At 37.8% G+C, this 12,414-nt stretch overlaps 1 protein-coding gene across 1 annotated transcript in view; it reads right to left on the bottom strand.

Annotated features, from left to right (window-relative positions):
- Positions 1-432: 432 nt before the first annotated feature.
- Positions 433-12,414, bottom strand: part of RBM17 (RNA binding motif protein 17) — a 35,041-nt gene continuing 23,059 nt past the window's right edge. Inside the window, exons 5-12 of the mRNA XM_053922297.1 lie at positions 11,591-11,688; positions 8,450-8,506; positions 6,908-7,049; positions 3,367-3,518; positions 2,543-2,616; positions 1,963-2,061; positions 838-910; positions 433-712 (exon numbers count right to left, since the gene is read on the bottom strand). Coding sequence (XP_053778272.1) covers positions 609-712; positions 838-910; positions 1,963-2,061; positions 2,543-2,616; positions 3,367-3,518; positions 6,908-7,049; positions 8,450-8,506; positions 11,591-11,688 — 799 coding nt within the window. The 3' untranslated portion in view covers positions 433-608. The remainder of the gene's footprint in view (positions 713-837; positions 911-1,962; positions 2,062-2,542; positions 2,617-3,366; positions 3,519-6,907; positions 7,050-8,449; positions 8,507-11,590; positions 11,689-12,414) is intronic.

Consider the following 12,414-nt stretch of genomic DNA (forward strand, 5'->3'; position numbering starts at 1 on the left):
AAAAAAAGGAAAAGAAAAAGACAACTTAATAACAATCCCTTATCCCAAAACTTTCTAGATTTTTTTTTTAGTGCAAGAAATACTGTATTACTGAAGACTTGAGAATTATCACGAAATCCTAGCAAACAAAGTTAATTACCTCAGAAGTGGTAATAAAAAAAAAAAAAGAAACAGCCCTGGCTGGTGTGGCTCCGTGGACTGAGTGCTTGCCTGAAAGCCGAAGTGTCACCGGTTCCATTCCAGGTCAGGGAATGTGCCTGGGTTGTGGGCTAGGTTCCCAGTTAGGGGCATGTGAGAGGCAACCAATCACACATAAATGTTTCTCTCCCTCTCTCTGTCCCTCCCTTCCCCCCTCTCTAATGATAAATAAATAAAATGTTAAAAAAAAAAAAAAGAAAGAAAAAAAAAGAAACCAGCAGAGAGGCACACAGATTTGTTTTTTTAAAAGGATTTTTATACTATATTAAAAAACAACAAAATAAAAAAGGGATTAATCAACATATATCTTAGCAGTCCTTCCAAGAATCTCTGCACCCAACAGCCATGCAAGCTGGCTGTTGCCTCCTTCTTGTCTGCTCAGCGTGCAGCTTGTGCTCTGGTTCTTAAAATCAAACTTGTTCTGCCAAATCCAAGACCCTGAATTTATCCAAATTGTAGAAACAAGCTTTTACCACCCGTCCACCAAAATACCTCCCATTCAGATCAACGACAGCTAAAAGGCAAACAAAAAGACAGTCAGTTAATACAGGTTCCTATAAAACATTACAAGAATGTTTTAATTATAATAAGATAACAAATTTAACTTTTTAATTTTTTATATTTAGTTGTACAAATTACCTTTAATTGCTGATTCAACCCGCTCAAATTCTAAAAATATTCGTACTGCTTCATCATCAGGGGCACCAGGAATCTGGAAAAAAATAAAAGTATAACAGGTAAAGTTATCATTTGAGACATCATTTAAGTGATTTCTGTAAGAGTAAGTGTTTCAATAATCATCATATACAAAAAAGTAGTAGTCAAATACCAAGGAAATTGTCATAAAAAATTTGCTAACAGTTGTTTACAACAGGCACGGTGTTAGGTGCTGGGAATGCAGAGCTAAGTGAAACAGTCTGACCCTGTGGAGGTCCTATGACAGTGGTCACGTAAATAATTATGTGATCAATAAACAGCAACATGATACAGAAGAGAAGCACAAGTGAGAGCAGAAATTTAAGATAAAAAGTGTCGTATTCTTTTTGTCTCTCATAATAGGTTGAATTCCTTTGTTGTGCACTTTCTATGCCCTGAATAATATGGCCCCATTCCATCTATGTAAGCATGTCTCCTGTTAATCCCATACATGTCCAACCATCCCATTTTGTACCCTTCGTCAGTCTCCCAGAAGCTGCGGCCCTAATCTGGGTATTTTTTCCTCCTATCCAGATGCTACCCAGTCATTTCAAAGCTTAGCTCTATCTGATAGTCACCAAGCCTTCTCTTTTTTTGTTGACCTAACCCTTTTCTCAACTCCAGTACTTAGAGTCAACACTACTAGTCTAGCAACGAAACAGTCTCTGTTTATACAACTGAACACATCACTGAGAACACAGAACATCCCAAATGCTCTCAATACACTACTAGATATGTGGAAGGCACTAAATATATACTTGCTAAATGAATGAAACCGAAGGCATGTCCAAGTAACTAAATTATTGAGCATGCTATTTATTATCAAAGTCTTAATCACCAAACTAAACCTTAACCATAATTTTTTTATTTCTTCTCCAAATAAAATTTGAAGTCTTTCTTGTCTTTATGTTTAAAATTGTTATAACCAAGTAAGAGAAATGTAACTAACACCTGCCACCTGCTATAGTAAGACAGTTATTTCAGCACAGCATACCTGTCTTTTTGTAGAAAATGTTTTATAACCTGCAATCACAACATGTTATAAATATCAAAAGAAAACCCTCTTACTTCAAATATCACACATTTTCCAACTTTGCCATATTTTTCACACTCTTCCTTGGTTTCAACTTCCAAGTCTTCATCTACCTCTCCTGCACCAACCATGTTCTATAAACAAAAATAAATAATGTATCAAGTATAATTTATAAATATGTAGATAAGATGTATAAATAATTTTATGATAGCAAATGTTCTCTATACCAAATAAAACAATATTTATCCTTATAGTCCCCCTAAATGCTATTTCTTAAAAAGAAAATAAATAAAATAAAAATACACTAAATTTGTAGTTACAAGACCAGTTATGCAAGCATCAAAATGCATAAACCATACTAAGCATCTAACAATTTCATGTATTTTAAAGTAATTACTGTAACTAAACATTAGTAAAAATATCAGTCCTATATGGAGTCTATCCAAAAGTACTGTTTGCAAAAGCATTATTTTCCGTTTTCTTTACCCATTATGGTCGCAGTGGTGCTGAATACACGCAGGGATGGAGTATTTATGTGTCACTCCGCCCTAACCTTAGGGTGGAGTGACACATAAATCAAGGGGGGCAAACAGACTTCTTCCTTCTCCTTCTTACCCTTAGTAGGACCACTTTAGTAGGACACTTGAGTATTTCGGTTAATGGATTTGAGTCCGACTTCTTGGCTGCATCTGTCAGCAAACAAACCATCAGATGCAGACGTGTTAGAGCACTGAGTCTCAGTCACAACGAACGATTTAACTTCAGTAGCAACCCCCTGATGTCTTAGAGTTATCTACAAGCACCTACGGCTGAGCACAAATGCAGCCTTGTCTGTAGTGAAAGCATTCGCTTTGCTTTGACATAGGTTTTTACTATAACTTCTGGGAGTTTTTAGCTTCCCCGGTTACCTACAATTTTCACTTAGTTCACTTCCTAAAGGGTTGACAGAGCACATCAATCCCATTAGCCAGCTACTTGGCTGGCTGACTACAGATACCCCCATAAGTCAGGGCTATTCTAGGCTGACTGGCTGCTTCCTAAAGCTGTGTATTGACAGAACAAAAATGAAACACTAACGAGGCATCTTCTACCAATAAGAACCCTTATAGGATGGAAATATAGCAGATATAATTACTGATATACTGTATGTGGTTCTATCTTTCATGCTATAAAAACATAACTGATCTTATCAATGTAATAAGATTCTTTGCCTAGTAGAATTAAGCATGAACTTATTTTCTTAAGTACTGTTTATTTTCTGGGAAAGTCACCGTCTTTTTCCCATGGGCCATCCTCTCTCTTCCTACCTATTCTGAATAAAGACGAGGCCCAAGACAGAACTGAAATGTATCCAGTGAGGAATTCTCTTATTCTCTTCAAGAGAGGTCCATTCCTCTTCCTTTGGACTGCAGTTCCCCCTGCTTCTGGGGAAGACCCACCTTTCTCTGTGGCTTCGCCCACGATGATCTTGCCTCCTCGCTTGCTCGTCTTCTCCACTGACAGTGCCGTGCTCAGCCCTTGCTCATGCTTCCCAAGACCCTGGCCTTCCCGGAAGCCGTACTTCTGCATGATTTTATGTGCTACTGTGCCACTGGCAGGAGGAAAAAGAGGAAGATCCTTTACACTTGAAGTCATCAGCTACAGCATAAATTGGATTTTATATCGTAACATTCTCCTTTTGGGAAGGAGAAGAGAAATTCTACAAGGGCTTCAATGAGGTCACATATAATTAACAATGAACCATTAGATGGAAGTTACGGGGATGTTCAGGATGAAAGAAATATAAAAAACTAATGCTGAAACCCTGGACCTCCTGAGATTATCTCTTAGGCAAGGAAAATATTAGTTTCCCTAACAAAATTTCCCTATTACCCCTGTTAGAAAACAGTAGAGTTTTTCTAACAGTAGAACAGTGTGTTCTAGTATCTGAATTGCAATATATCTTTTTTTCAATTACAGTTTGCATTTGATATTATTTAGTGTTAGTTTCAGGTGTACAGCAGAGTAGTTAGACAATCATGTACTTTACTGAGTGTCCCCCTGGAAATTTCCAGGACCCACTTGGCAATATAGTTATTATAATATTATTGACTATACTTCCTGTGCTATATTTTACACCCCCACGGCTGTTTTGTAACTACCAATCCGTAGTTCTCAATCCCCTTACCTTTTTCACCCAGTCCCCTAGACCCTCTTCCCTCTGGCAACCATTGATCTGTTCCCTGTATCTATGAGTTTGTTTGGTTTGTTTCTTTGTTTATATTGTTCTTTAGATTCCATGCATTGGTGTATCTTACAACGACTGTTTATTTTAAAACGTGCCTGTCAAGGAAGTGCAGAGTCCCAAACAAGTTTAACTGGAAAAGGCCTACCAAGGCATATCATCATTAACATACCAAAGGTCAAGACAAAGAATCTTAAAAGTAGCAAGAGAAAAGCAGTTATCTACAAGGGAGCTTCCATAAGACTGTCAGCTGATTTCTCAAGAGAAACTTACACAGGCCAGAAGGGATTGGCAAGAAATATTCAAAGTGATAAAAAACAATGACCCACAATGAAGACTGCTTTACCCAACAAAGCTATCGTTTAGAATCAAAGGACAAATAAAGGGCTTCCCAGACAAGAAAAAGCTAAGGGAGTTCATCACCACCAAACCAGTATTACAAGAAATGTTAAAGGGTCTTCTTTAAGAAGGAAAAAAAAGTATGAATAATAAAATGGCAATAAATACATATCCATCAACAATTACTTTAAATGATGAAATCTTCCTATTTCCAACAACATAGATGGATCTGGGGGGGGATTGTGCTGAGTAAAATAAGTGAGAGAGAGGAAGACAAACGCCATATGATTTCACTTGGATATAGAATCAAAAAATACATACATACAGAAATAAACAAGCCGAACAGAAACAGACTCATAGATAAAGAGAACATTTTGATGGTTGCCGGATGGCAGCGGGATTGTGCATATGGGTAAAAAAGCAAAGGGATGAAGAAATACAAACTGGCAGTTACAGAACAGTCATGGGGATGTAAAGCACAGCATAGGGAACATAGTCGACAATACTGTAACAACTGTATGGGGCCGGATGGGTATCAGATCTATCAGGGTGATCACTTAGTACGTTATACAATGTCTAATCACTTGGTTCTACACCGGAAACTAATGTAATACTGTATGTCAACTGTAATGGAAAAATAAAAATTTAATAAAGATTGTCTTTTCCTAAGTGGTACAGTAGTGTCCAATGACAGCCTTTATAAATAAAGATCATCATTCAACTGATGGGAAAGTAAAGAAACTGAGGCCCAGATTAGCTCACTAGCTTAAAGTTGACTAAAAACAAACACAACGATTAGAAATTATTTCTGTAGGTGTGAATGGCACAATCAAAACTGGAACCCACAACTCTTAATTCTTAGTGTCTTAGTGTACTGAGAATTAATACCTCTAATACCACAACTTTCTTCTTTCAAAACAATTATTTTTATTTATTGATTTTGAGAGAGAGAGAGAGACATCAACTTGTTGTTCAACTTATTTACGCATGCATTGGTTGTTCCTGTGTGTGCCCTGACAGGGACTGAACCCACAACCGTGGCCCACAGGGACAGTGCTCTAACCAGCAGAGCCACCCAGCCAGGGCAGGGAGGTGCCTCTCAGGTCTCAAAAGCGACCCCAAGCAACCGCTGCTACCTAAGGCTTGACCCACAAAACCCTGCTTCAACTAGAACTGTACCCACTTTACTTCATGTTTTGTGATTTCCTTAAAAATTTCATTTGAAGCTGCTCTGGGGCTAAAGGCTGAAAATGGCTGAAATGCACCACACTGCACCTGCCTTACGCATAAGTTAAAGACTGAAGTCCTGTTCAAAAAGGGATTCGGCAAAAAAGTCAATTTTTATCATGAGCAAGAACACCCCCCACCCCCCACCCAGTTTCATGTCTGTTCACCCTCCAGCACATATTGTAGGGTGGTCCATCCAACAAACCCTTCTGCAATGACGGGGGGTGCTCTCATACTGAAGCTGGTAGCCTTGTGTGTTATCAAGCACTTGAGAGGAGACTAGTAGAACTGAAGAACTACATTTTAAATTGTACTCATTTTAAATTAACAGCTACCAGTGGCTAGCAGCTACGGCAGAGAACAATACGGGTCTCAAAATCCCCTCGCAGTGTGTGAACCCAGCCACCTACTCCGACTCCTGACGAGTCACCTCTTGAGGGCTCTAAGGATCAAAGCATATACACACAGGCGAGGGCAGACTGGTGTGATTACTATGGACGTAGCATTTCTGTCACAGGCAGTGCCCTTTTAAAGGACACAGAACAAAGGCCTTACTATGCTTCATTTGATAGTCCCTCACTGCATGACAGAAACATAGAAACAACGTAAAACATTCTTTTATCTAAAATGCATGGTAAATCCAATGGTGTTTAAAAAGAAATTCCACCAGCCCCACCCGAAAGTCAATGTTAAAAAAGATTTTTACATGCAGGTAAATAAATACTCTAATTTAGTTTGAATGACTGACTGTTTTTAAACTGAAGGTGTGCAACCATGACCTTAAAGCAAATGGCTCCTTTTATCAAGAAATAAAGAAGTCATTCACCCTTTGGACATAGTATAAGTCACCTGTAATTCACATGAGCTATTTTATTTGCAAATGTCATGAAAATAAATGTAAATAATTATCAGAAACGGTTCCTACCTAGGGAATATAAAGTTCAACAATGAAGTCATCTAAAACTTATATTAGAAGGCTTTGTTTTGTACAAAATACAACAGCATTATGATGCAATATCCTCCATGGGACTCAAGCACTGATTCTCAAGAATGAAGTATGTGACCGAACACACCCAGCATCTCCCTACAAACCAGAGAATGCCCGCACTACCAAACAAGCTGCATTTACTAAAAGCGCTGCCAACACTTCACACTGAGCCTCCCCCTTCTTACACCCGCTGAGACATTACCCCATGTTGGCGAGGAAGGAGTTGCCAGGGCCGGGTGGAGATCTGGGTCTGTCCTGTTCCTCGTACATGGGGGGAGGGATGGCAGCTTTGGAAGACTGTGAGCGAGGTCTTGAGTCCTCTTCATAAGGAAATTCTCGGGGTACTGTTGGATAAAAATATAATAGGTTTACCAAAATACTACAAAAATGTTCCATACTGCACTGTATAAAATCAGTTCTCTTAAGTTAACTTAATTAACATTTTCAGTATACTATGTGGAGTAAGAAAAAAACAAAATCCATTTTACAGCCTCTACATGACTTTTTAAAATCATAGAGGTATGACATGATTTTTAAAATTTTAGCTATGTTACAGCTGTTTTTTATTCCCTCAAATGTCCCTTTATATCTTACTGAAATGTCATCCTTTAAAAGTGCTCTTAAATGACAATTTTTTTCTGAACCCTTAAAATTTCTGTATGTTCTGGATAGATCCAATCAAACTCCCTTTCGATTCCCATACCATCTTGTATACCTGTTTTAGAACTCTAGGCTTACTACTTCATATGCCTAGCAGAGTAAAGGTCTTTGAGGTTATGGACCATATACCAGAGCAGTGATTTTCAGCCCTAGCTACACAGTAGAATCAACAAGGACACTTAAAAAAAAAAAAAATCCAGACACCCTAGCCAGGTAGCTCAGTTGGTTAGAGCGTCTTCCTGATACACTAAGGTTGTTGGTTCGATCTCCAGTCAGGGCACATACAAGAATCAACCATTGAATGCATAAATAAGTGGAACAACAGCAACAAAAAAAATGGATGTTTCTCTCTTTAAAAAAAAAAAAAAATTAATAAAAAAATCTAGATGCTTGGGCCCCACTCCCAGAAATTGGTTTCAATTGGGTTTATGGTTTGCCAGGTGTTTTCACACAAAATATATTTAACAATACTTTTTGAGTTATCTTTTTTAAAAAGATAAAATAAATAGTGCAACAGCTATTAAAAAGCTCTAGGGACGATTGGATTTTCTTGGGATAGTTTGGGTATGGTCCAACCCAGAGGACAGGAAAATGACCTAGAATGATATATCAAAGTTCAATTCCAACCCCCAAATTATAGAATAGATCACTGGGAGGAGAAACAGTGGGTGCATGTGTTCTAGCAATGTAAGCAAAGGCACACAATCTGTGCACTGAAATCGAAACAAATGGCACAAAAATCTAATCAAGAAGGCAATGCCACCTTGTGGAGGGTCATGAATTTTACAGCCTCTCAACTACGGAGTATACAAATTGAAAATCGAAGAGCTATTATTTGTTTTAATCTAACTCCAAATATGAAATGTTGGAGAACACAAAATGAATTTAAAAATTTTATGAAAGAATCTCACTGTATAAAATAAGGGGTAGAAGGGAGCAGCAGCTTCAAGGACCCACACAGGGGGCCCAGAGTTAGGGCCAGAGGACGGGCTTTGCTCATGCAGGTAACGTGGCCAATGGAAGCTAAGACTGTCCACAGCAAGACTTTTACCAACATAAAAGAGGGGAAGTACCAGATACATACACTCTTTGTCTTTCTCTACAAGAGAGGTGGGTGGTGCGATGGCAGCTCCGCCCATACCTGCAAAAACATAAATTCCAGTGTTAAAGGAATTGTAGTTGCCACTCTCCAGGACTGTGACACAACCCTGGCTCTCCAAATAAAGAAAGCAAGAAACATCTGCTACTGCATCCCTCCAGCTAACATCTAAAGAATTCAGTATTTGAATCTAGGATTAAAAATGTAGAAAATTGGGAAAAGCCAAACATAATTATGTTTTTCATAGCAGGCATTCAAGATCTCCAGAATGTAGTAAATAAATGAATTTTAAGATGAAATAACATAAGCCAGAGAATTAGCAGTTACTTAAAAAATAGTAACGTAATTGTTTACTAAAAGCATGTTAACCACCGGGTTCTTTCACAACATCTCAGTTATTCTTAATGAACCTTTGAAGTAGGTATTTCTGTGTCCATTTTTCAGAGGAGAGTTAGTGGGCAGGGACAGAATAAACCACAGCACCCAGTGATGCCAAGCTTTACCCCAAAATATTCCACACTCCTTTCCAGGATGCAAACCGCCGGGACTAAACACCTATCTGAAAATGTGGGCACTTCCAGTTCCTATGCAGCCTGTGTTGTGTTGTCACCATTCCCGATCGTGTTTCCTGCACAGAGGATGGTGAGCACAAACAAACAAAGTGACTCCATTCTCTATCCAACACAGATGGAGAAGATGGATGGAGAATATGAGGAATTTTTCATTAGGTATAACTTAAATCACCCACAAAATAGTCCAAAAAATAATAAAATGTAAACAAACAACAACACAACACTGATTACAAAGCCAGTGCTGCACCAGCATGAAATGTTTCACAGAAGAAATTCCTCCAAAGGCGGCGTACACACATCACGACTAACAGGTCTGGAGTAGACAAATACTTAAGGAGAAATAGAAATAAAGCTTTCTTACATTTCTTTTGAAATACCTCCTATTATCATTTTTCAATCTTGTCACTAAGACCGAAGTGATTACTGACTGACTCTGAGATTAGCTCTGAATTCAATATAAAAAAATTCAGGGTGGGCCCTGGCTGGTGTGACTCAGTGCATTGAGCACCAGACTGTGAACCAAAGGGTCACAGGTTCCATTCCCAGTCAGGGAACATGCCTGGGTTGAGGGTCAGGTCCCTAGCAGGGGGTGTGCAAGAGGCAGCCACACATTGATGTTTCTCTCTCTTTCTCCCTTCCTTCCCCTCACTTGAAAAATAAATAAATAAAATAATTTTAAAAAATTCAGGGTGATTACTTAAAATTTGCTACTGATCAGGTTCAGATATAAGCATCATCTGTTATCAGCAGTATACATAACGGGCATAATGCCATTACTTCCCTAACATTCAATGTATAGTTCCTGCTAATGTTCAAGAAAATAAATGGCCTTCCTAGAGAAGGCATACCTCCTCACGAAAAGGGCAGCCGATCTGTAAGCTGAAAAAAATGAGACCAATAATTATTCAGCCTATATACTGGATTCCAAAAAGTTAACAAAAACCAAACATTTGTTGATTAATGATATAATGGATATAGAAGATTTAACATTAGTACCTGATGCGCTGAGCAAACTCAAATGGTAACTTTCCTCCCATTAGAAAAACAACATAGTGCACGACAACATTAAGCATGTACCAAGTACTCTTTTGTTGTTGCTGCTGAGGTATAACTGACATCTGATACCAGTTTCAGCTGTGCAAGGTAATGATTCAATACTTGAATATATTGCGGAATGATTATCACACTTAGTCCAGTTAACATTTGTCACCATACTTAATTACAATTTTTTTTCTTGTGATGAGAACTTCTAGGATTTACTCTCAGAAACTTTCAAATATGCAATACAGTATTATAAACTACAGGCACCATGCTGGACGTTACATCCTCATGACTGACTGACTTATTTTATAACTGGAAGCTTGTACCTTTTGACCCCCTTCACCTTTTTCTCCCACTCCCCACCCCTGGCAACCAACAATCTGTTCTCTGTATACAGGAGCTTGATTTTCTTTGTTTGTTATATATTAAGTATTCTACAAATACATTTAATTCATACCTTCATTGAAAGATAAAGAATTCTAAATTATTAAAGACTCACTCCTTGCCAACTCAATTAGTATTTTAAAATTTAAATTAAACCCTAAGACAGTCCTGGCTATGTATAAAATAGGGTTCACAGATACGGAAATATGTTCCAGCTTCATGATAATATTATTCTCAGGCTGTATGTTAAAGATGACTACATTACACTGATGATTTCAGGTAGATGAAGATCTCGGATAACATGAACAGGGTACCTGTATGTCATCAAAGTGCTTCTCCCCTGTGGCTCAGATTTTCCACCACTAAAATGGGCATAACCACAGAGCCCACTCTGCGTTGTCATGGGGCGTGAAGGAGATAATCTACAAAAGTGCTTAGAACAGAGCCTGGTACAAGTAGACAAGTAGACAACTTAAATTTCTCACTTAAATCTCAGTCTATCAGCCAAATTCACCAATAAATCAAGGAAATCCCAGCAATCAAAACATGACGAAGCTAAAATAAGCAGGACTCAACAAACACTGCTTAACTGTCTAGTGATCACTAAGGATTTAACTCTTAACACAATTACAACTCTGCTTATAAAATTTTAGAGCTAAAAGGAGCCTTATGAACTAGTTCAAATTCTTGTCTTCCTGCTCTCCAGATGACACTGCGAGAAACCAATGTCCAGGGAAGCTAAGTGATGTTCTCAATTTTATGCACGCCAGTGGCAAATGTTCTGGAAACAAGTGCCCTGACTCTCCATTCAGTGTGTACCAGAAATGAAGCGGGACAGAAAACTGGTCAGTGTGACTGTGCTACAAGTAAAAAAAATGTGTGTATATATTTTAAGATATGCTCAAAGTGTCCACTTAATAAATGTTAGAAAGTAGGTGGGAAGCTCGAAGAAGAATATTATGGGAAAACTCAAAATAAATTAAGGATGTATGCAAATGTGGACTGCTAGGCTTCCTGAAAGAAAATGACCTAAATTGATGTCAACTGAACTATTTATCATATTGAGTATGAAAAGCAAATAGTGAGATTGCACCATATTGGAAATATAGTATTTATGTTCATGCCTTACTTCTTTTTCTCCTCTCTCGCTCATAATCTTCATCTTCATCAGAATCTGGATCTGGTCGTCTTGAAAATCCGCTAGCTTCATGCCGGTCCTTACGCCTCCTGTGATAATAAAAGAACCCATGTTCATCACAGACAAGCCAGTTTAGAAATGTGAAATCAAAAGACGTTTCCTTGACTTTCTCTTGGCTAGAAAACACCCAGATCCTCCCCTTCACATTAACTATTACTGCAAGAAGGGCTGTGCTCAATCAGCTGGCTGATGTCTAAAGTAGCAAAAGTTATGAGAAGTGAAAAAAATTCAGAAGATAAACTGAACGCATATAATAGGTATACAAGTGTTAAGTAGCAAGAAAAACACTTCCTTGACATTTACCGATTTCAATTTTAAAGCATATCAACACAGGTAATAGTTTAACAATTTCGATTCTCTAGAATAGTGATTTTCAACCAGAGTCCCCAAAGAGGCACCCTGTTGTGCTGCAAGAATGTTTAAAACATGAAATACCTGACTATTTAGTCAGGGACACTGACCTCTTTTCCCTTAGATTGTCAAACTGAAAAAAAAAAAAAAAAAAAAAATGACAACAACCAACACAACAATAGCCATCTGGTGTAAATGAATCAAAATTATACCTATTTTTTTGTCATGTCAGCAAAAAATATATTTTTGGTGTGCTGTAGAATTTCAGTAATTAATTTATGTGTACTATGAGATAAAAAAGGCTGAAAATTGCTTCTCTAGAATAGGCCTTCATTTCATGATAAAATGAGAAATACTGTGTTAATATTTTATTAAAAATTTAACAATGAATATTTAATATCTGT

This window comes from Desmodus rotundus, chromosome 4, assembly GCF_022682495.2.
Source record: "Desmodus rotundus isolate HL8 chromosome 4, HLdesRot8A.1, whole genome shotgun sequence".
NCBI lineage: Eukaryota > Metazoa > Chordata > Mammalia > Chiroptera > Phyllostomidae > Desmodus > Desmodus rotundus.